The following is a 23831-nucleotide window of genomic DNA, read 5'->3' on the forward strand; positions in this document are numbered from 1 at the left end:
TATGATCACATAATCGCATATCAGCATACCTACAATATTAGGACTAAAAATTTTACGGTTCCTTTTTAATTGAGCATAAAAAAGTCATTGTGTCCTGTATCCAACAGATAAAAAATTTATTTTAAAAATAATGTATTAATTCACACACGTGAAGTAAATTACCTATAAATACAGTAAATCAATTAAGTTATTTATGTAAAAGTCACGACACCTATGTTTTCCGTAATGATGATATGTAAATCCTTTTTTAAGGGATTTACACTACAAGGACTATACAGATAACAACTTTTACTAACAGAATTTCAGTGTAGATTGCAGGTGATACATAAAAACATACCGTACTGTTGGCCAACTTATTCCTTGCTTTGGATCGATGTCATTTAAATGATTATTTATAAATAAACATGAAGCAAGCCAATCTGCCGAATTAAACTCGTATGGAATGTTCCACCCTAAAGGTCCAAATTTTCGTCTTTCTTGAACAACAGTATGTAAAAATGATACTGTAAATATAAGTGGAACGTATTGTGAAGCATCACACTGATCGAGCAAAAGTTGATTCATACTATTGTAAGTTGAAATAAGTCCAGCTTTCATCCCTGAAATTGATAAATATTTTTGTAGTTGACTGCTACTATAAGAACGAAAATAAAAATACATAACATGCTGCAGTCACAAAAACGTAAACAGGTACAAGCGATGTATACGTAGAATGTTTATTGTACCTTGAGGAGGCTCACAAGTAAACTTTAGAGACATTTGCAATAAAGATATAGGAAAGTTTTGGTGTGGCTCTGTTGTAATCCAAATTCGGAAGTCCTTGTGATAACTCTCCATCTCCAGGATGTAATTAACAAGTTCTACCATATATTCAAGACCTAGGTGACAATTTTGGTACAATACCCAATATCCCTACGAAAGTTTGAAGTTTTATAATATTGTTTTGTAGATCCAAGACTTTTTAAATGAAAACTTACTTGAGATCTAGCGCTTTCAACCAATATCCGTGCGTGCACTTCTTGACCTTGACCCATAGAAATACTTTTACAAACTATATCCAATTTTTTAGCTAACTGTTCAATACTTGTAGTAGGATCAGATCCCATACTCAAGAATCCAATCATTGGAGTGGTAGGTCTAGATTCTTCATGTAGTACATCTAGAAGACCTATGACAGGTTCTGCATACTTTGATCCCAGGGAATTTTCAATATATTTCTTAGACTGTGATAGTGCCCGATCCATACACCATGCCCTTTTATAAAATTTTGAATTATAAAACAGAAAAATTGTAAAGACATCAAATTCACAAAATATTTTGTCAAATAAGAACAAGCAATGTGCATATTTACTCCACTTTAACAACAGCTATGACATTTGAAAAATCAACAAAAAAAAATTCATGAACTTGAAGTAATGCTGTTAAATAACAACAAACCACTTCTACAAAAAAATGTTGTTTTTCTTAACAGATTATAATTAGGACATTTATAATTATTTTTTGTTTTGCTAGTAATTTAAATAAATCTTATCAACTGCTTGATATCTGCAGCATATTTTAGTATAGAAAAGGTTATACTTCTTATTTAGCAGAGCTAGCTTTATTTTTTATTATTATTTAGGTAAGGCTCAGTTATTTCTCTGATCATTATTTTACCAAGTTCGTAAGCGCGCAAGGGTCTGAATGAGTCTTGTAAAAAGTCCTGTATAAGTTAATAAATAATTTTGCCTTGATCACGCAGGCCCACAAAAAAAAATATCCTACTAAGGCTAGAAAAATTGATTTTTTTACGTTTCATTTAATGCTTAAAGTTAACTTTTAAGTTAATCACTTTTGACAGTCAGAAAATTCTTAAAATCGGTATTTAACATTTCATTGATCTTGTTTAAGTACTTAATGTAACATAATTAATAATCTTCTATATTTAAGCTTACATAAAAAAAATCTTATAGTATATAAACCAAACTAATTAAAAAAAATTTTGAATTTCATCAATTTCTGAGCCCTCTGTGTACGAAAGGCCTATACTATGCCTCAATACGTTTTTTTTTTTTGGATTCGTAGCTATCTTACGTATTTTCTCAACCTCAAAACATCTTAAAAAAGTACTTCTCTTAAGTTTTTCACTATTATTTTTATTTAAATTTCTGCTTTATGACTAGAAAAAGTCTACTACCAGACGAACACCTCATCGTAATTATAACGTATATTCATTTATTTTACATTATCATGAAATCATTTACCTTGCTCTTTGCTAATATTTCCCAGATTCTCTGAAAAACTGACAAGGTAAGAGTCAACGAAATAAATTTTAAGATTCCCAAGACTTACTTATCCTCGAATTTCGATTTATCAAGTTCCTCACGATTTTGTTACATCTTCCAATTAAATTTTTTAATCGTACTGTATTAAGACTTTTTGCAAAATCTCTACATGAACAATCACTGTACACACACAGAATAACTTAAACATATTATATTTGACATCACGTGATTATAGTAAAACAGGTGGCTCAATAAGAAGAGCAAAGTATCGAGAAGAATTAGCGTAGAGCGGTAGTTTTAGCAAAAAGTTATGGCAAGTTGTAGACTCGTACTTTATAGCTCCAAAACCAAGTAAATAGACTTATGTTGCATAAAACTTACTTTGTCTATCATCGTAAGAGATTAATTTATTTTGTAATATTATAAAATTTAACTTCAATTTCACAGTACGTTTACTTTATGTCTACTTCTGGTATATATATATATATATATACACGGGGCATTCTTTTTAATATTTACCCCCCCTGCTGTCCCAAAATAAAAGCAGCTGAAAAATTATAATAAATCACTATTTTGTAGCTTAAAGCCTGTAATTAACGATAACGAGTGGCTCTGTCTAAAAATAAAAAATGGCGGCTGATTGCATGACTCTGACTGTCCATGAAGACCGCAAAAAATGTTAAAATAAGCAAACACCTTAAAAATCTTATCATATTGCAAGCCATAAAAATGTGTAAATATGTTTTTTTTTGGTTGTTTTAGTAAAGTTAAGCATACGCGTTTTAGTATAAGTTAATAATTTAGTTCTAACCTCAAAAAACATTTCTAAATCGTATTTTTTTGTTAAAATATTCCATGTAGCCATCGAGATAAGTACAAAAATATTTCTTCCACCCCAATAACCTTAAATAAACCTTAATTTAATAACGTCGTTGTAACACTGTTTTTTGACCTGCAATAAAACAAGGCACCGACGCAGCGTTAGCAAATCTCGATCGCGTTTGTCACCATTGTCCCTCTCACCTCTTGGATTTCTGCTCCTGAAAAAGGGGGATAGGCGCGAGAGCTCTCCCGTTCTATAGGAAGAACTATTAATTTACACACAACAAATACCTTTCACTGTTTCTTTTATTGAACACTTAACACTAATACACAGTATCTCCTTTCACAATACACGACACAACGCTTCACCTCGTCCTCTGGACGGCGCTGCAGCGACTTTGCCTCGCACCCAGCGAGCCGCGAGCACTCGTCCTCCACGTCCTGCTTGTCCGGGACCAGGAGGGGCCCCTACTCGTCCTCGACCCACACTACTACGCACACACTCACACTTCGTCCCCCAATCTCTCACACTGCTATACACTCTCTCTCTCTACTCTACTATCTACCCTAATACACGACAACACGCACGAAAAATGGCGGCCCTCCCATGCACCTCGCGGTCTCTCGTAAACATCGTCTCATCATCCCAAACTCTCTCTCTCTCTCTCTCTCGCACTGTCTACGCTACACACTACTTCTCTCTCTCTCTAGCCTCACCTCCTGGTCAAATGTCCGTGAGTTCAACCCGGCGTGATGTCGTCCAGTGTCCTCGAGCGGGTCGTTCGTCCTGCGGCTTCACCTTTTCTCTTCTCTCTCTCTCAACTCTCGCCACAAAATCCCGCAAAACCACCGAAGCTCTCGCTGCTCGCGCTTAAGCGTGCAGCTCGAGGCTCTACTCCAGACTCACTGACGATCTCTTGCTCAAGCAATGGCCGCCGCCACGTATCTCCTCTCTCAGTCACTCTTATACATAGTAGCTGCTGTGTCTCGGTAGTCGCGTTCGCACTTTCCTTGTCCTTTTCCGCTGGCACTGCTGTGTCTCTGCATCTCAGCTGTTTGTCCGTTGGCGTCCTTGTCCTCTCCTCTCAGCGTGTATACAGCTTCCGAAAAACAAACAGTTCGGAGAAGCATCAAGTTAATGCTCTTTGTATACACGTTGCATCAGCGAGAGCATTTTGGAACATAGAGTCAGTCTGTGTGAAAACAAAATCCGTCCGTAACCTTTATAAACAGTCATTTAAGTCTATTTTGCTAGTATAAACTTCAATTATCATACTAAGATGAGTCACACTATGAATTTCGTATGAGATGAACTGTGAAAATTTGAACAGTAAGAATTTTAACAAGACACATCAAAAAATAATACTTATTAAATATTGTACACCCGTACTCTAGAGAACTTTCAAGCTTTCCTACAGGATCTAATGAAATTTGTACTAGAGTAAAGTTTTCTCAACTCAAAAATGGTTACATGGTTAATTGTATCTTGATATAAACAATACTCAATTTTTAAAAACATTCGATTTCCAATAGGATTATATTGCTATTAAAATGAAAGTACTATATTTTAATTTAATGAAAGTACTCATTTGTGCTCATTAGATACAACAATATTTACTCAATACATGAATCCTAAGCATACATTATTCAATCATTTACCAAAAACAATAGGGTTTCATAAAAAACTCATTTATATTAGGTATAACGACGTTACAATTTATTGATCTTAATCTATTATTTAATCTTATTCATCGCTCTGAAGTAAGTGACAAAATTTACATAGTAAGTTTTTTATTTGATCCAGAGTATAAATTTAAACTTATATTAATTTCATAATAACGCGTTGCAACGTTCCTCTCTTAATTTGCTACTAATTTCAATAAACTTGACATAGGCTTATTCATCATAATATCAGCTTATTACCAGCAAAATGTTTCTTTTTTATTTTGAAAAAAAAGAACTGTACAATCAAAAATTAACGAAGTTAGTAAGGTAGAAACTTTAGATAATATATTGAATGCTTTAAGATAGTAAGATAATTTATGAATTATAGGGAATTTGTTAACTATTTTTCTCTACGATATCTACAAATCGCTTATTCCAAATTTAAATCGAGAAAAGTCGAATTTTGCATTAAATAAGGCTTTATTGTATTTAAATTCAGTACATTCTAATATAATTTCGATTTACGTAGACTAGTGTACCTATATATACGATGGTGTGATATGTTATCTATATATAGAACCATCTTATATATGGACACACTAGTCCACGTGAAACGCTGAGGCACAGTCACGCCATCTGATGGATGAGCTTTTTGCGATATGCCGTCATACTAGGAAAATAGACGTTAATGACTGTTTATATAGGTGATGGACAGATTTTGTCTTCGCACAGACTAATGACCTTATTGAATTAGGATTCATTTAAGGTTATTTGCATTAAAGCAATATTTTTGTGCTTGCCTTGATGGCTAGATGGAATATTGTAACACAAAAAACGATTTAGAGCTATTTTTTAAGATAAGAACCAGAATATGACCTTATACTAAAACGCATATGCTTAACTTTACTAAAACAACCAAAAAAAACATATTTACACATTTTAATGGCTTGCAATATGATAAGATTTTTAAGATGTTTGCTTATTTTAACATTTTTTGCTGTCTTCAGGACAGTCAGAGTAATTTTTTAAGCTGCCATTTTTGAATAGCAGGGGGAGGGGTAAATAATTTAAAAAATGCTCCATATATATATATACATATTAGTGAGGCTCCGCCCCCCTGCGCGCTCCACGCGCAAACCTCCCCTTTTATTGCGTTATGAGTGTAATTTTTACAAAATAAGGTTTGTATTAATGATTTTTAAAGCTTTAAAAATTATAATATCAATTAAAAGTATAAAAATAATATGTTAAAGTATATTTTACAGAATTCTAAAGACTATGGCATTTTTCGTAAATACTCGGGAATAAATTTTCTACGCTGGAGAATGATTACTAGTCTGCTTTTAAGAAAATATGAAAAACAACTGCTAATTTCAAATAAAAGTGGTGAAGTTTATATAGACACAGAGATGCGTCCTTGAATTTTTTGTTGGTGAGCTTTAGTATTTCTTCTAGTGGCTCCTTTTTTTAAATGAGCTGTCAATCCTGTATGTGTCAATAGATATTTCAAAGCTCTTGTAACTATATATGCCCCCTGCGCACTCTGCGCACCTACCCCCGTAGTTGTAAATTAGATTTACAAAGTATAGAAAAAAATCCAAATAATAATAATTGTTAGTTAAAATTTATATATGTAACAAACGTATATTGATCATAATTAATAACATGAATTTTTAATAATCACTTTTTATTTTTCCTGACTAATAACAGCTATTTCTATGGAATTAGTAGAACGCGATTTTCAAAACGATATAATTCTTGAAGAAGCATGTAACGTTCTGCTGCCTTTTTAACTACGAAAGTTTTTCGCATGATTTATTAGGTCTGAAAAATTTTTTGGTAATATTATTTGGAACAAATACAAAAAATTTTTTATTGAAGTTTGTAAAGATGATCAAAATAAAGCTCTTTCACATTTAAACGAAATTTTGACTTCTGAAAATATGTCTTGTAAAGATTTCAGTTTACCAGAACCAACAGAAACAATTAAAAAAAATATTGATACTGACAATGAAGAGAAAATATTTTGTAAACACAAACTACATGAAATGTTTTCACAACTCATACATAAGATCAACGTCAAATTTTTCAAAAAATATCAAAATTAAAAAAAATAATTTTTTTAATCGATGGTCCTGGTGGATCTGGAAAAAATTTTCTATACAAAAGATTAATTTATTATTCCATATCAATTGAAAAACAATTCTTACAATAACTTGGACAGGTATTGCTTCTATTCTGCTTTCGAAGGGAATGACTACTTACAGAACTTTCAGACTTCCTTTACAATTAAGCACTATAAAAAGTGCATTCTTCTAGTTCTAGCCAGAAAAACAAAAATTACGTAATGTAAAAGTAATTATTCAGGATAAAGCTTCTATGGTACCAAAAAAAGCGTTAAAAATCGTCGATAGGATTTTAAAAGATTTTTCTAGTAGTAATAAACCTTTTGGAAATAAAATAATAATTTTAGGTGGAGACTTTTGTCAAATTCTTCTAGTAGTAAAAAACGGAAGCAAAATTACTATTGTTCAAGAAACCATAAAATTTTCCAATTTTTAACCTTTATTTGATATTTTTCATTTAAAAAATAATATACGTTCAATTGATAAAAAATTTTCTTTATTGCTACTGGATATAGGAGAAGGCAAAATTAAAACTTTTATAATTTCTCAGACATGGAGAACAAATGATGTATGTTCTCAAATTTTTAATAATGATTATGATTTTTTTATAATTAAAGCTGTATAAGCATCTCACAATGAATACACTCACTTTTTGAACAAAAAAATTTTAAATAATGTGGTAGGATTATTAGTAAAGTACTATAGTATTGATAAATCAACTTACAAAGGAGTGGATAAATTAGATGATAATATTCATACTGATTTCTTTACAGAATATTTAAATAGTAGTAACGAAGGTCTCTTCTCACACGAATTAGATTTAAAAATCAACGCTATTGTAATGTTGATACGAAACTTAAACATATCTGAAGGACTTTGCAATGGTACAAGATTATAAATTACAAAATTATTTAAATACAACAACGAAGCTGGAATAATCTCAGGTAAAAAAAAGGAAATAAAGTCTTTAGTCTAAGTATAACACTTAATACAAACAATTCTTCTTTACTACCATTTATATTGTACAGAAAACGATTTCCATTTATCTTAACACTTTCTATGGCTATCAAGAAATCATAAGGTCAAAGTTTTGATGCTTTAGCGTTGTAGTTTATAAAACCATAATTTTCTAATGGGCAATTATATGTTGCACTGGCTAGATGTTAAAACTAAAAAAAAATTCTATCCCAATTGAATCTGAAAACAAATTTGAAATTAAAAATATTGTTTGGAATGAATTTTTTGAGTAACAAGAAAACTATTCTATAGTTCATTACTATTTTTTTACTCTCTTGCAAATATTATCTTTCATTAAAAAAAAACAAATTTCAGTACCGTCTAGTACTTAGATTTATGTAATCATAAACAATCCATTTTTTGTAATATGTTTTCAGATACACCATCATAGATGCAAAATTTTATCAGTGTGACAAAATTTTTCAATCAAGAGTGTCTATCATCGCACGAAAAATTTCACAAAAAAAATTTTTTGTATGTGATCTATGTAGCATTATAATATTAAACAAAAAAAACTATTTGCTTCACACGAAGGAATCTCAAAACATTAAAAAAAATTTTAAGAGTATTCAATGCGAAAAAAGTGTAAAAATAAATTATCACTTACAGAGACATTTGAAAAGTCATGAAAAAAACGTTAAAAAAAATATTTGTCAAAATTGTGGAAAAGGTTACGTAAGAGCTTAGCACTTAAATAGACATTTTAGAGTATGTAATTAAAATAAACAACGTCAGTAAGATAATTGTAACAAAATTTTTGTTATGGTCAAATAAAATTATATGTTAAAATTAGACCACTTGTAATAGTTAGTATATAAGGCTTTACGAATATATTTACATTACATATGGGGAAGCTGGAGGGGAGGTGGGGGGGAGCTGGCGGGGAAGGAGCAAACAAAAAATTGGGGTTACTCGAAAAATGCAAGAAAATGAAAGAATAACTACCTTATTTGGGGGGGAGCTGAGGGGGAGTGGGGGGGTGGGGGGGAACGGGGGAGCAAAACCTCTCTCTAACTCTTACGACTATATAATATAGGAAGATATATTTGTATATATATATATATATATATATATATATAGGTACTAAAGTAGGGATGACTTCAAAGATCCTATAGACCACTATCTTGTCATTTAGATGATCACGATTGAATTAACGAGAAGACAATAAAGGGAACAACTACTCCTCATGAAAAGGAATCGCCGTGAAGTAAACTAGATAAGGACATCTTACGTGAGCACCCAAAAACCTTTTCAAAATAGTTTGTGTGACAACACAATAGCACTAGCATTGCCAACGTCAACAAAACTTCTACTGTGTCCTTATTCCTTCTCAATTATATCCTGGAGGGTCACAAAATATACTATCCTTTATAGTATTGCCCATTCCCCGTGTTTGATGGAGTCTACGTAACGATTTACCCCTTAAATCCCATATTATAATAAAATAGCGTGAGCACATCATTTCGATAATGTAGTTAATAAGATCAAGCAGTTTAAAATGACAGACGTTCATTCGCAAGGAAGGCCATTGAACTAAGTTAATACGATAGTGAATTTACATTTAAGGTGTGCAAAGACCTTGAAAAATCTGTAGAAGCTTATAACCTATCACTTTTTATGTTTTCAAAAAAGTTTTCCACAATGTGTTTAAAAGCTGTTTTTTCTATGTTGGTAAAAGTAACCACAAATAATTTATTCTTTTATAAAAAAAGTGTTCATCTCGGAACTCCTGACAGATAATGAACATTAAAGAATATGTTTTTGAACTTGGTAGTATTAAAAAGTCTGTGACGAAAACAGTAGTTTTTATTAGAAAAGTGCCATTATCTCCAGAGCTTTTTTGTGGCCCAAGGGACCTGCAAAACAGGGTCCGAGAAATGTAAAACAGCCACGGAGCAATGGTGATTATGTGGCGAATCCTTTTTTTCTACCAAGCGCACACTAGCCTCTTAAAAACGTGCTAGGTAGAAAAAGTATTTATGTTTCTGACTCTAAATACCCTTCATTTCATTTTTTATATTAAAAAGACAGTTTATTCATGAGTATATATATTTTCATCACTGAATATCACAGATTAGAAAAAAACAAGCCATGTTCATTCATTTATTTGTTTATTTATTTTTTTGACATATGTAGAACGAGAACGAAAAAGAACAATAATACACGTTGGAAACTGCATATAAAAGTAAATATGCTACAACCTACCTACTCATAGGTTCATACATTAGTTAAGCAAACGTTCATAGCGTATTACATTCTCTGTCTCTCTGTTTTTTTTATGTACCTGTTTAATGTTCGTAGTTGTGCCCGTGTGTGAATTTTGTTGGCTCTTTACTAAAGATGGGTTAAGATAAAATTTAAATAAACACAATTGGAAGATCCCAGACAAACTTTGCACTATGGTCAAAAATTATTAATTCAAAATATTTCTGTTCACAAAGAAGAAATTATTTAAAAATATTGAAAAAATGATACTGATTTTTAAATTAAGTCATTATTTTCTGCAAACGTAAGATATTAAAAGAAGCAATGAAAAAACCAACCTGTATGAGTATGATAGAGAGACAAAAAGAGAGAGAGAGAGAGAGAGAGAGAGAGAGCGTTTCGAGTGCAACAGCAGACGATCAATGGCTCTCACTATCTCACTTACTCATAAAGGGATTCTGCAAAAATGCCTTTTTCATCTTTTTTCTTATTATTTTGCGATTGTCAAAAGAAAATGAAAGTGTCTATTGGTACAACATTTTTCACCCTACACGCTGGTGTTTTTAATTTTTCTGTACATCAAACCTTTAAGAGATATAAGCAAAGTAAACTTTCAAACTTTATTTTACAAAATTTTGACATTAATAGACGAATAATAAATTCAGGAGCTTCTTGGTTGGTATCCATTCGTAATAAGAACAAGAATCACATCAGCGTGCTGCGTATCACAATGAGAAAGATCTCTAACTACCAATGCAAATAAGGTGGGCTCGATTATCAGAGTCTGGAAGATTTGAAAATCTCATTTTCACACTTATATTAGATATAAAACAAACATGGACGCATTTGTATGCTATATATGTATTTATATATAGCTCCCAATATTATATAGTTGTATTAACGAAAGTGAGACTCAGCCCTTCCCGCTCCCCCACAGCTCCCCCTTGATTCACATAGTTATTTGCTTGTTTGTACGTCATTTTTTATCAAATTATATTTGAATAACCTCTCCCCTGATCCCCCCGCTCCCCCTCAGCTCCACCTTGCTATACCTCCACCTCCCTCTCCACCGCCCCCCAAAAAATACTTATTTATAAAATGTTTTACCATCATAAATGTTAAAAAAATATACGTTATTTAGTACCCGGATTATACCTCGTTTTAAAAATTTTTTAAGTCACTGATCATAGGTTACCCTCTGTCTATTCGCTCCTCCTTACTCACAATACGTCTCTAAAGTGCCATTATTTGTTTAACTTGATTAAACTTTTACATTTCAAATCTCTTTCTGGTTCATATACAATTTACCCAAATATGAAATTCTTGATTACCTAACGACTTTATTAACAAAAAGACAGAATTCAGGAAGAGGTATAATGAAATAAGCAAACACAATTAAGCTTTTAAAACAATAATTTATTTTTGTTAGATTAATGTTGTGATATTTTATGTGTCGTTTTCACCCATCTGTTCTTTTAAAATCTTTTTCACATTTCTTAACATATTTGTTTTCCATGATTTTTATAAATTAACATACGTCTGTTTAAATGTGACGATCTTCAAAGTTGCATATTTTTGAATTACTGAAAAATTTCTTGCTTAACAATATTTTTAATTTGTTATTTATTCTTGGATTCAATTTGAATGAAAATTCTTTTTAGATTCTTACATCCTAATGAAGCAACGTATGATTGTCCGTATAAGAATAAAGGTTTTTTAATATACAATCATAAGGATTCAAAACTCTGTTCTTATGATTTGTTGATAAACATAAAACATGCTTATACAAAGGGAAACTATTTCCTGTGGAAGACGAACGGTAATGATTATGAGGTGCCAGTATTCAACGTTATTCTAGAAATGTAAGCTTTGCTTTTTTTTTCCCGCTTTTATTTCTGCTTCTATATTATACTTGAATAATTTTGTTATTTTTAATTTTGTGCCTCTACAGAGACCATCGGATATACTTAAAGTTTTTATTAAAATTACTATATAATTTATTTTTAATTGTTATTTGTGTGGTGAAAGACCTTCTCTGAAATTATTGGAAAATTCTATTGGAAAATTAATATTCCTGTTATCATATATTTCATCAACTTCTTTTCGAGTCACGTATTCCGCTGTTGTGAGCTTATTATATAGACTGATGCCTGAATTGATAAATACAAGAGTTATGTCGTTATTTTGTTTACTCAGTCTGTTAGTGGAGAGTTGGCGTGCGGAAGGCGCAGGGGGCGTTAGCCCTACTAGTATATATATACATAAATAGCCCTTTCCAACCCCCAGATGACGCCACAGTTAAGAGCTTGTGTTGCTTTTTAAAGCAAAAATTTAAAAATATTCGCGCAAGATACATACCTGGCTCTCCCCACTAGTCACTTTTTCATTTAGTTTAGAGCCTTATCACAGTAAACACATCAGGGATGGGAATTCAAATAGAAAAATGAAGTGACTTATATTTATGGATAGAAAAATGATATCCTCGAACAAGTTATTCGTATAATTATGATTGAACTTTACCGAAGTTTGTTTAATCATTAATTATACTTTATTGCCTTGTTTGAGGATATTTACTATGTAGATGTTTACAGTTGATCTATATCTTGTAGAGGTATCCAAAATTCTTGATATATTTTGTTTAAATTAGATACTGTAGTAATAGGCGATTTGCTGATGTTAAGACCTAATTTTCTGAGTTATAAATAGTAAGAAAATTAATTATTTAGTATTAAGGAGCTCATTTATCAACGAGATAAATGCTCACTTGCAACTTAGAACAAATCAACTATAACATGGGTATTGTAATGAGTTAGTTGCAGTATAATACTGCAATAATTAGACTATCCTATTTAGGTTTAATTTAAATAAAACAAATCAAGTCCCATTAGGGTCTTTTTCGTGAACTCGCAATGAGGACAATGCAATACAAAAATTAAAAAAAATATGATCAGTTTATTGAAAAATACAATACAGCAGTAAGACCCCACGTCTCACAGGGATACGTTATACATACATATCTATAGCCTCACCTTATGCAAAATAGATCGAAAAATCTGTATAGCAAATGCCATTCAAGAATATGTAGGGATGAAAGGTACAAAGATGTGTATGAATTGTTGTAAAATAGAATATGAAAAGGCAGTATAGTAAAAAGATGACCTGAACAAAAATGAGCTAACAGTAAGTAGAATTCTAACATAAATTTTCATTACTTGAGTTTTCAGTTTATCATTCTTACTAAGTGCTGCTAGAAAAATATACATGGATGTAAAGGATGTACATTCCTACATGAAAACGCGTTGGTGCATTTATATTCATGTATTATTATTAATAATAACATTGACATTATTATTATAAGCAAACCCATTATTAATATTATTATTATTACTATAATTATTATTATTATTAACATAGTAATTATTCTTATTATCTTGTCCGTACGGCTATTATCATTATTCTTGTTGTGACTTCTTTAAAATTCATTTAGACTTCCTAAGATGCGCTTGACTCTTAAGTAGATTCTATCGTTATCTTCTGATCAAGTTTACTAGGTTATAAATTCTCAATATTTTCTACGCCACTAATGCAAGTCTTATCTGTCTTATAATAAAAAAGGTTACCTTTTATATATCATAATAAGTTTTTCATGTAAAGTGTACTTCAAATTGGAATACTCTCTCTTCTTCCAGACCCGGAGTACGTGCTATTTAACATCATTCTATTAATTTTTTTTTTTTTTTTTTTTTTTTATCTAGTTAACAATCACAATATCAATTTATCGAATAAAGCTATTATAAATGCCTATCAATAAACCTTGAATTTTATTCAATTAAATTAGTTGTTATTGTCTTTTGGACATGACGTTACATAACCATTTCCCAAGAAATGGGTTCACTGGTTACAAAAGTAATAAACATTAGTCTTTAAATATGTTTTTTGGCTTCCACAATTTTTACATATCGTCACGATGAACCTTGAAGAAGTCTAGCTACAGTGCTGCTACCTGTGGTACTAATTATTAACTTTGATATCTAAATTTTAGTTTGTAAGCATTATATGTACACATACACATAATATTGTATATTTATGCATAGTCTACACCCTTAGGCACACGAATATGCTTGATTTTTCGCATTTAAAACGACTGATCGTCATATGACAGAAAACCTTTCAATTTGCCCTGAGGCCAGGAGACAATTCCAACCCTAAGTGTCCAAAAGTACATAGTTTTAAGAATCCCCGGTTCACACATTCTTAAGCTGACTAAATCCTTTAGCTGACTTACCATTTTATCTGTAAACAAAATTTATGAATAAAGCTTATGCGATTCTAAGATTGAAATTACAACGAGAAGTCGATTACCACAGAGTTACATTTAAAGCTAATTTTTAAAAAACAATAAAGATCGTACAATCGCAACGGCATCGTCTGCTGCTCAAACATTAAGCTCTTGCGAGATGACACATGTCCTATAAGATGCACCAATTACTCATTTCATGTAAAGAGAATTTTAAAAACAATATTAATGATCAACAATTTCTTCTTTTCATTATTAAAAGTATAAACCTTCTTTAATAAAGAAAAAATGAAAAAACTGCAGGTGTAAAAATATACAGTAAAATAGCTTGATATTTATCTAATGATAGGCAAACACTTCCATTGTGAACAGCATCAAATTACTCATACTATTTCTTGTTATCTTACAAATATATACTAGTGGGGCTAACGCTCCTCTAGTATCGGCGTTCCGCGCGCCAACCCCCCACGAAAAGATTGAGTCGACAAAATAACAACATTACTCGTGTAATTATCAATGCAGGCTGAGAATAAGTTCACACCAGCAGAACACGCGACTCACAAAGGACTTAATAAAACAGATTGTTAAATAACGTTTAATGTCATTTAAATTTATTTTCAGCTTCAAATCGAAAAGTAAAAACTGTGGACTACAGTCTCACGCTCCTTCACAGGCTGCGGGGCAGCAGATAGTCCAACTATTTGTTTGTTTAAGAAAAATTAAAATGAAGGAAGAAGTAGAGTGTTGAATATAATATCCAGATTAACTTACCTTTCTTTCCGCTAATTATTAATTTGGATGACCTGCACTTCCTCTTTCCGTCGATTTATAATTGTTTATTTAAATAATTATTTATTTGTTATTTATTATTTTTTAATAATTTAAATTCCTTTTCCAATAAGTTTTATGTCACTTTATTTTATGTAACTAGTATAAATATAAAAAAAAAACAGAAAAGAAAAAAAATAGACGGAACGTCTGGTTAATCTTATAAAAATTAGTTATTACGTCTGCACTTGATAAGAGGCAGCAGGCTACTAACTAAAACGCTGCGCAAAGAAATGCACCTTGCACGAAGTTTTAGGTAAAACTTCTTCGTCTTACTTGCTATGGGGCCGGTAATTGCTGACTTCATGTGTTTGGGCTTCATGGCTCGCTTCGGTTGTCACTTGATACTTTCAAGAGCCACGAAGTACACAGTCGGCTTTGTTAGGCGACGACTCTCGTTGAATATGACTCTGTAAAGAGTCTTAAAATTTTATTATTGGGAATGGAATATAACAGAATCAAATAGAATGAAAATAAAGATTTATTAATTTACGCAAGTCGTCACCTAACAGCCTCCCCTTCTAAAAACTATCACTTGCTATATTTTCATCTTATAAGTAAACATTTATGAGTAACAAAACTTAGCATTTTACAATTATCCTTATAGTAATGTAATAAAGTATTAATTTACAGAATTATTACATTTGTTTATTCGGGACTGAGAGCAAGGGAAGAAATGGACTCGTGAATATTACGTCTTCTTCTTCTTCTTGGCCCCTGATTTTGTGTTGTTAATTACTAGTCTATTTAGTGCATCAAGATTTGCTAACACTCTCATCTCAAGGCATAGTTTATAGTGCCAGTCGTATTTTACCAAGTTGATATTCTCCTGGCATGATGGGCAGATCTTTTTTAATTTCATTTGTGTTTTGCACAGAAGACTGTGCACCTCAAGGTGGCATTTGAATATCAAATTTCCACACAATGAATGTGTTATTATTTCACGGCTTTTTTGCGAGTCTTTTTGGGAGTAATTCGCCCATACATTTTGAGTCCTTTGAGGGGCCCTTTTCGTCGATTCTTTGTTACAGTATGTAGCGAAGCTTAGGTATAACTGTCTTCCATCGTCGCGTTTGACATCTAATGGGTAGTATTTTAAATAGCTTAAAGGGCCAAAGGTCATTAACAACCGGGTGTATTCATCCGGATTTATAATGGCCGGTACCTTAGATACTACTGTTCGCGGAAGTGAGTGATTGTCTCTTGAATCGTTATTTATTTTTATCGTGTTTTCTGTTTTTGGTTTTTTTGTGATTACATTTTTTGGCTGCTGAGTTATCCAATACAGTACTATCTGGCGCATGTTTTCTTCCCACTCAGCGGATCCATACGTTATATGAACGGGAATAATATCTTCCCGTGTTTGTTTTTTGGTTGAAAAATGAATATCTTTTATTGGATATTTGTTTTAAAAAAATTAAATAATATAGTTTGTGTTAATAGGTTTTCTTAAAATGACGCTTATTTTAGTCTCGGTACGTTTCACTCTTACAAATCGTAATATTTGACTAAGCTCTTCTTCATTAACTTTTTTAAGAGTTTTGACTTCCGTCGTTGACTCTACATTCTTAGTTGGTGCTTCGATGTTTCATGAAGATGATTTGTCTCCTATTTCAATGGTTGTTGTATCATTAAAGGTTGCTGCAGCAACTGCTGCATCACAAAGTTGGTAATATTCGGCCTCATAGCTGGTGTGTGGGGCCAAACATGGCTGTTCTTCTAATGATAACATCGGACCAAATTTGTTAAGCGATGTTTCATATTGGCGCTTATCGATTGGTTCTTCGGTCATTATGTTTAACCAACATCCATTTTTCGATATATTGTGGCCCTTGACTTGTCTTTTATTTGGCAAGGGGACAGGTGCCGTTGACTTTGCTCAATTTCTCTTGTCTGATACATTTGACAATGAGTCGAATGGCTCCTGTAGCGTTGGCGCTGCATTTAGGTGATCAGCCGCTAACGCTGCCTCCCGTGGTGAAGGGAATGCAACTTCGTATCTTGAGTACCCCATAGCACAGGGTTTCCGTTCGATGGATTTTACTATCCTAAAGTTTTCCAGAATTTCTTTTAGCATTAGCCTACTATAATCTCCCTGCAGTAGTATGCTAAGCTGGGATCCATCAGCCATTGCTTCTATGATAATAGCGTTTTGTTTGTCCATTGTGTGTGTAATTCTGCAAGTGTAAGTATAATGGATGTTGTGAGGATCATCACTTGATACTGTACATTTATGTGTGTTCTTGTAGTGTACTTCGTGTTGTTGTTGTTCATAAGTGATGTATGGAATGCAGATATTAGAATAAAATTAGGTTTATGAAACTATTGGATAATGGGTAGGGAATACATGGATAGATACAATTATTACTCACCATGCTATGCCGAAATATTTGCGTATTTGTAATACAATTGAATAAGTAGTTTTAATACATGCTAAAGCTTAATATTAGAAAAGAGGAAAAAAAAAATTTTGACAATAGAGTAACATGCAGCTAAAATAGAATACAACATACGCTTTTATATTTGAAGCCTTAGTATTATTATTTTTATAATTATTATCTTTATTTATTTATGTTTATATGTATATATATATAATATTATTGATTTTAATATATTATATTATATTATTCTTTATTATGACTTACTATAGGGCTAAGCGAATAGGAGAGACAGCTAGCAATAAGTATGCATACATGGGCGAGATTAACATTGAAGCATTAACTTGCATTTATTAATAACTCAAAACTCATTATTTCTATACAATGCTAACTCTGCCCGACTCTCTAACTTGGCCTGACTCTATATAACCTTAGCCCTGCAGGTGCAGGTCCAGCAGTTGCTGCTCAGCACAATGCTTGTCTACAGTAGGGATGGGATACATCGGAAATAGGCCTACCGTTCTTTTGCTTCAGCAGGGGTCTCTCTGTAGCACTATCCTCGGGCACCGGGAGATCCGAAGAGCAGGGGTTGGCACTTGAACCCAGAAGTCCTTGACAGCGTGTGTGTGGAGGTCGTTGTGGCAGTCCGGGTAGCCAACAGGTAGCCGTTGTTGTGCGCCTCCGGTGGCCGCTCGGTACAGCATACAGTCGTATCTAGCACACACACCCATAGAACTATATAACGCTGCGAAGCCCTCGGATCATACGTTCCAGCGGGAAATAGACATGACGGAGAGTGCCTTTCTTGTTGCCCTGCTGATTCATGCTCCCTGATACTGTAGCTACCTGCCTGTGTATGCGTCGGTGCGCACACACACCCGCCGCTGCACACAGTCAAGGGCTGGCAGTGCTGCCTATAGTAGGGATAAGTGAAGGGATAGGTCGGTACAAGAGCCGTGGGTGGGGTAGTGTTGGTGTGCATAGTGCCACTTCTCCTCTTGTCTGTTACTACGACATACCTTTCTACCGTGACGTCGGTTTTCTACGTCACAAACCCCCCTTCACAAACTTTGGCTTTCCCCTGATTTTTCAGCTAGTCCTAAGGGGTGAGCAATTGTTGACGCTAAATACCCTATGAGAACGGGTGTGTAAATTAGTGTAGGGTATCTGTTCGCGTATTAGTATCGCAGATCGTCTACTTCTTCAGGATTCGGCAGGAAATACTGGTCGGCCTACATTGGCAGCCTTGTCAGTGTAATAAGTTGTGTATTGTCGCAGTGCTGTGTGTTGTGTCAGTGTAAAGCACTAGTTATTACCACTTCCCTTTTGTCGGATAGTCTTATACGCAGGTGCACTCGCTTGTGCTTACTATAAACTTATAACTAACACACGATGCCCGATATCGAGGGATGTCGTATTATCGGACACCAAAAAAATTGACTGTGGCAATGAATTAAAAGTTGCACAACTTAAACAAAAAGACTCTTTTCTTCAGAAATAATAAATTACGTTTAAAAGTAAATTTTTAATGTTACGAAACGACAAAAAAAATTGACTTCGTTCTTTTTTATTGGTCAGAGCCGTAAAGGCTCTCCCCTGCTCCCCCCATAAATGCCATAGTGCTATTCGCACTTTACTATTTTACTTACCTGCCCTTTGGTACCTCTCAGTGCCCAAACTCAGCCAACACCTTGGCTGGTAACAAGATGAAGGAAATAACCAAGCTGCAGTAAGAAATTGGGATAGGGGATAGATGGGATGAAAGGAAACAGTAAAGAGTTTTATTGACGTGTATGGAAAAAAAATGTATGCCGCCGTCCCCCCGTAATTAGAATAAGCATTTAGATCTGCCTGATGCGCTCGTTGATTATCTGCTTATTTTTAGTTAGTCATTCGTTTTTTACTTTTTTCTTTGTCTGGATAAATAAATTGTGAAGCCTTTATCTTCAGGTCAAAGGGCTATGTTTACTACAAAATATTATGCAATATCAAGAATGAAAGAAAAAATACATTATAATAGAAAATGACAGAAATTTGTAGAAATAATAAAAAATAAATTTTCCATTTGGGATTGGTAAGAGAAAGCAAAAAGAATAAAAAAAATATGAAGGAAAATAAAGGGGTAGAAAAAAAGAGAAAAAAAAAAAATTCTAACTGTAGGGATAGCCACTGTACGCTTTTCAGCATGGCGTGTTGGTGCCCGCCTGCCTTGCCAAATAGGCTGACCTTTCTGCCACCCAGAGGTCACAACAATGTGGATAGTTCGTGATGCTTACGCCTTTTTTTCCGCAATTGTGGCAAAACCTTTTCACTGGGTCGCGCGTTGGACACTGTACGTACCGATGCCCCAGATCCCCGCACTCCCAACATCCCAGATTAGGAGCCGACATGGCTTCTGGAATCTGCACCAGCTCCTCTGCCAGAAGGTCAGCTTCTATAATGAACGGTAGGGGTCCAGGCATTCCCCTTGGCCAAGCTACCTGCAAGTCCATGAGCCGTGGAATCCCCTCCGTTTCTGGAATTACCTGAAGGGATGGTGGTACTGCTCATCGGAGTGGGCAGGCGGGTGCCAATGCCGTCAGGGGCACGTATTCTCACTATGCCAGGTGGATCTGCCTGAGAACCAACTGGATCCTCTCCGTGTCATCCACTGACCGAAGTTCCTCCACCGAGGTGCTGGCGATCTCCAAGAGCTGGACGGATCTGGTATGCCGTGATTCTTGTGGGCGCCTGGGTTGGAACCAGTGGGGGCGAGTTATACCCTGGGGGAGGGGAGGAACCACATCCTTTGCCCTCACTGAAGCCGGTGGCTCACTGATCTCCCTTGGTGTAGGTGGCCCCTTGGCCTCGAGACCTCGTAACTGGCAGTCGGCTTGGGTCGGTACCCTGGGCTATGGTCTCCTCTCCGCTGGTGGCTTTGATTGGTGGGTGGCCACGCCTGGTCGTCTCCGCTTCTCTTCGCTTGGCTCGTGATACAGATCGTTGAGCCAGGGATCCCGTCCTTGCCTCGACGCGTTTGCCCAGGCCTTGCGCCCGGTTGGTTGGTGCGGGATTATTTGCCCTCTCATGATTAGTATCTGTAGGGATATAGCTAACTTTAGATTCATTGTCAGCTAACTGGAGTGGGGAAGTGTACCACTTGAGGTCATTAATATGAGTTTTTACTAATTTTCTTGTCGCAATGTCCCTCACTTCCACTACTACGTCTGAGAGCAGTTGAGTTACTATACAGGGACCTACAAATTTGTGCACGAGTTTCGCGGCAAATCCTTGGGTTCCCGAGGATAGTACGTGATTTTTCTGAATCACACTGTCTCCCAACACAAATGATTCTGCCCTTCGCCCCCAATTGTAATATTTCGCCTGCTTTTATCGCGCTGATTGGAGGTGCTTCACTACCAAATCCCTAATCATGTCTAGGTGGCTAATCCTATCTGCTCACAATGTTGTATCCGTCAGATCTAACGGCGCCACCGGCGTTATGGTTCAGAAGTGCTATTGGTGGTGGATTCCGACCGAAGTTCAGGAACGCTGGAGTCAATTTTGTGGATGCTTGCTCCATCGTATTTATTGCGAATGCGAACTCCTGCAAGTGTGTATTCCACAACCAGTGATCCTTATCTAGGAACGAGTTTATCATGGGGTTTAAAGTGCGAATCACGCGCTCTGCCGGATTAGCTTGTGCGTGATATAGTGAAATGGTCAAGTGTTCGATGCCATACATTTCGCACATTTCCTTTAGTTTCCTGTTGACAAGCTCCGTACCATTGTCAGTTTTGATATATTTTGGCGTTTCCCATCGGTTTAATACTAGTTCTTCTACCGCTTTTTGGATGCTTTGACCGTCTGTTTTTCAAAGTGCTTTTAACTTGACGTACTTAGTAAATAGGTCTTGAATAATCAGTAGTATTTATGTCCATTTTTTGATGAAGGTTTTGGCCCTGCAATTTACATCGCTATGGCCATCCATGGTTGTTCAGTAAATCGTTCCCTCATTAAACCGGCAGAAGCTTTCTATAGGACTTTTTGCTGTTGGCAATCTTGACATTCCCAGACATCTTGGAAATACCTGGGCTAATAATAACAATTGGTGAGGCGACCATTAGTTTTTTCTACACCTAGGTGACCTGCCTGGGGAGCATCGTAGGCATCATGTAGTGCCTGGACGCGGTGTTCCTGTGGTAGGATGATTCTCGATTCATCAAGGTCCTCCATCGTTGAGCTAACGATAGGGTTTGGTTTGTGGAAGAAAAGGGCTCTGTTCTCATATTTCCAATTTTCAAATTTTCGTGGAACCGCCTGCACCCCCTTGACTCGCTTCAAGAACCATTCATCGCGTACTTGCTGGATATCGGGCGTAATTACTGTGACTGAACTTTTTTGGGCACGAGATAGGGCATCTGGAACTTGATGAAGTTTTCCTTTCCTATGGACAAACTCCAAGTCATATGCCTGCAACGCAGTGTTCCACCGAGCCAATCTTCCTACTGGGTTCTTCAATCTATTGAGCCATAACAGGCTGCTGTGGTCATTAATTTCTGTTACCTGTTCCCCCTGCAAATATCCCTTTAATTGATCCACAGTCCACAGAACAGCAAAACATTCCTTATCAGTCACGGTGTAATTACGCTCCGGCTTGCTTAGTATTCGGCTGACATAACATATCAGGTGTTCTTCACCTTCATGGGTTTGGGTTAACACTTCGGCCACAGCATAGTCACTGGCGTCTGTTTGTAGTACAAACGGTTGCGTAAAGTCAGGCCTCAATAGGACAGGGGCTTCGGTCAGGGCTTGCTTGAGACTCTCAAAGGCTGCCAGCTACTCCTCAGTCCATTGGCATTTCATGTCTTTGGACCAATCCAATCATTCCTATAAATCTCTTAAGTTGATTAAGGGTGGTAAGTGCGGGGTATTCTAAGATTGGCCAGAATTTGTCAACATCTGTCCTAAGTCCTTTTTCGTCCACCACGTACCCAAGGTACTTGACTTCTCCACGTCAAAATTCTAATTTTTTGCAGTTAATCACAAGGTTCGCTTCCTTAAGTGCCCTCATAACAATCCTCAACCACTTAAGGTGTTCTTTAAATGTTTTAATGACAATTATTGTATCGTTCATGTACGTGTAAACGTAGGGTTGCCACTCCAGTTTAATAATCTGATCTATGATAGTCTGAAATCAGCAATGAGATATAGTTCCGGCAGGATTTCAGAATTCTCTAGAACACAAACTCTCTGACGTGCAAAAGCACTAGATCGGAAAAAAATAGTACCGAAGGTAATAAGCAAAATTCAAATAAGGTCAAATAACACAAGTATCCATCACCTAATGACCCAGTATGCTTACTGGCTACTCTGTTAACTGAAAAATTATAAATAACATGAGCGCCTATCATAAAATAACCCGAGGCGCTTACTGGCCACTCTTTTAACTATATAATTATTACAAAAAACACAAGCGCCTATCAACTGATACCCCGAATTACTTGCTGGCCACTCTGTTAAATAAATAACTATTAAAATGACACAAGTGCCTATCACCTCAGAACCCTGGGGGTAACTAGCACCTCTGTTAAATAAATAATTATTAATAACACAAGCACCTATCACCTAATAACTCAAGGCGCTTACTGCCCAATCTTTTAGATAAATAATTATTAGTAAATAACACAAGCGCCTATCACCCAATAACCCAAAATGCTTACTGGCCACTTTTTTACATAAATAATAATTAATAATAACACAAGCGCCTATCACCCAATAACCCGGAGCACTTACTATCCACTCTGATGAATAAATAATTATAAATAACACAAGCACATATCACCTAATAACTTGGGGCACTTACTGGCCACTTGTTTAGATTAATAATTATTATAAAATGACACAAGCGCGTATCACCCAATAACTTAGTGGCACTGACTGGCCACTTTGTTTAATAAATGATTATTTATAACACAAGTGCCTATCAGCAAATAACCCAAAATGCTTATTGGCCACTTTTTAACATATATAGTAATTAATAAACAACACAAGCGCCTATCACCAAATAACCCGACGTGCTTACTGGCCACTTGTTTAAATAAATAATAATTATTAAATAATACAAGCGCCTATTATCAGATCACCCGGAGTGCTTACTGGCCACTCTAATAAATAAATAATTATTAATAACACAAGCGCCTATCACCTAATAACTTAGGGCGCCCACTGGCTACTTTCTTAAATAAAT

General features: G+C 34.8%; 1 protein-coding gene across 1 annotated transcript in view; it reads right to left on the reverse strand.

Moving 5' to 3' along the window:
• The window catches only part of kl-3 (dynein heavy chain 8, axonemal kl-3), a 1186420-nt gene that overhangs the window by 230286 nt on the left and 932303 nt on the right, over nucleotides 1-23831 (reverse strand). The window contains exons 51-53 of the mRNA XM_089590651.1: nucleotides 978-1254; nucleotides 726-912; nucleotides 338-599 (exon numbers count right to left, since the gene is read on the reverse strand). Coding sequence (XP_089446777.1) covers nucleotides 338-599; nucleotides 726-912; nucleotides 978-1254 — 726 coding nt within the window. The remainder of the gene's footprint in view (nucleotides 1-337; nucleotides 600-725; nucleotides 913-977; nucleotides 1255-23831) is intronic.

Source organism: Copidosoma floridanum, unplaced genomic scaffold (assembly GCF_036245765.1).
Source record: "Copidosoma floridanum isolate Cflo_tuat_1 unplaced genomic scaffold, Cflo_Japanese_pri ptg000013l, whole genome shotgun sequence".
Taxonomy (NCBI): Eukaryota; Metazoa; Arthropoda; class Insecta; order Hymenoptera; family Encyrtidae; genus Copidosoma; species Copidosoma floridanum.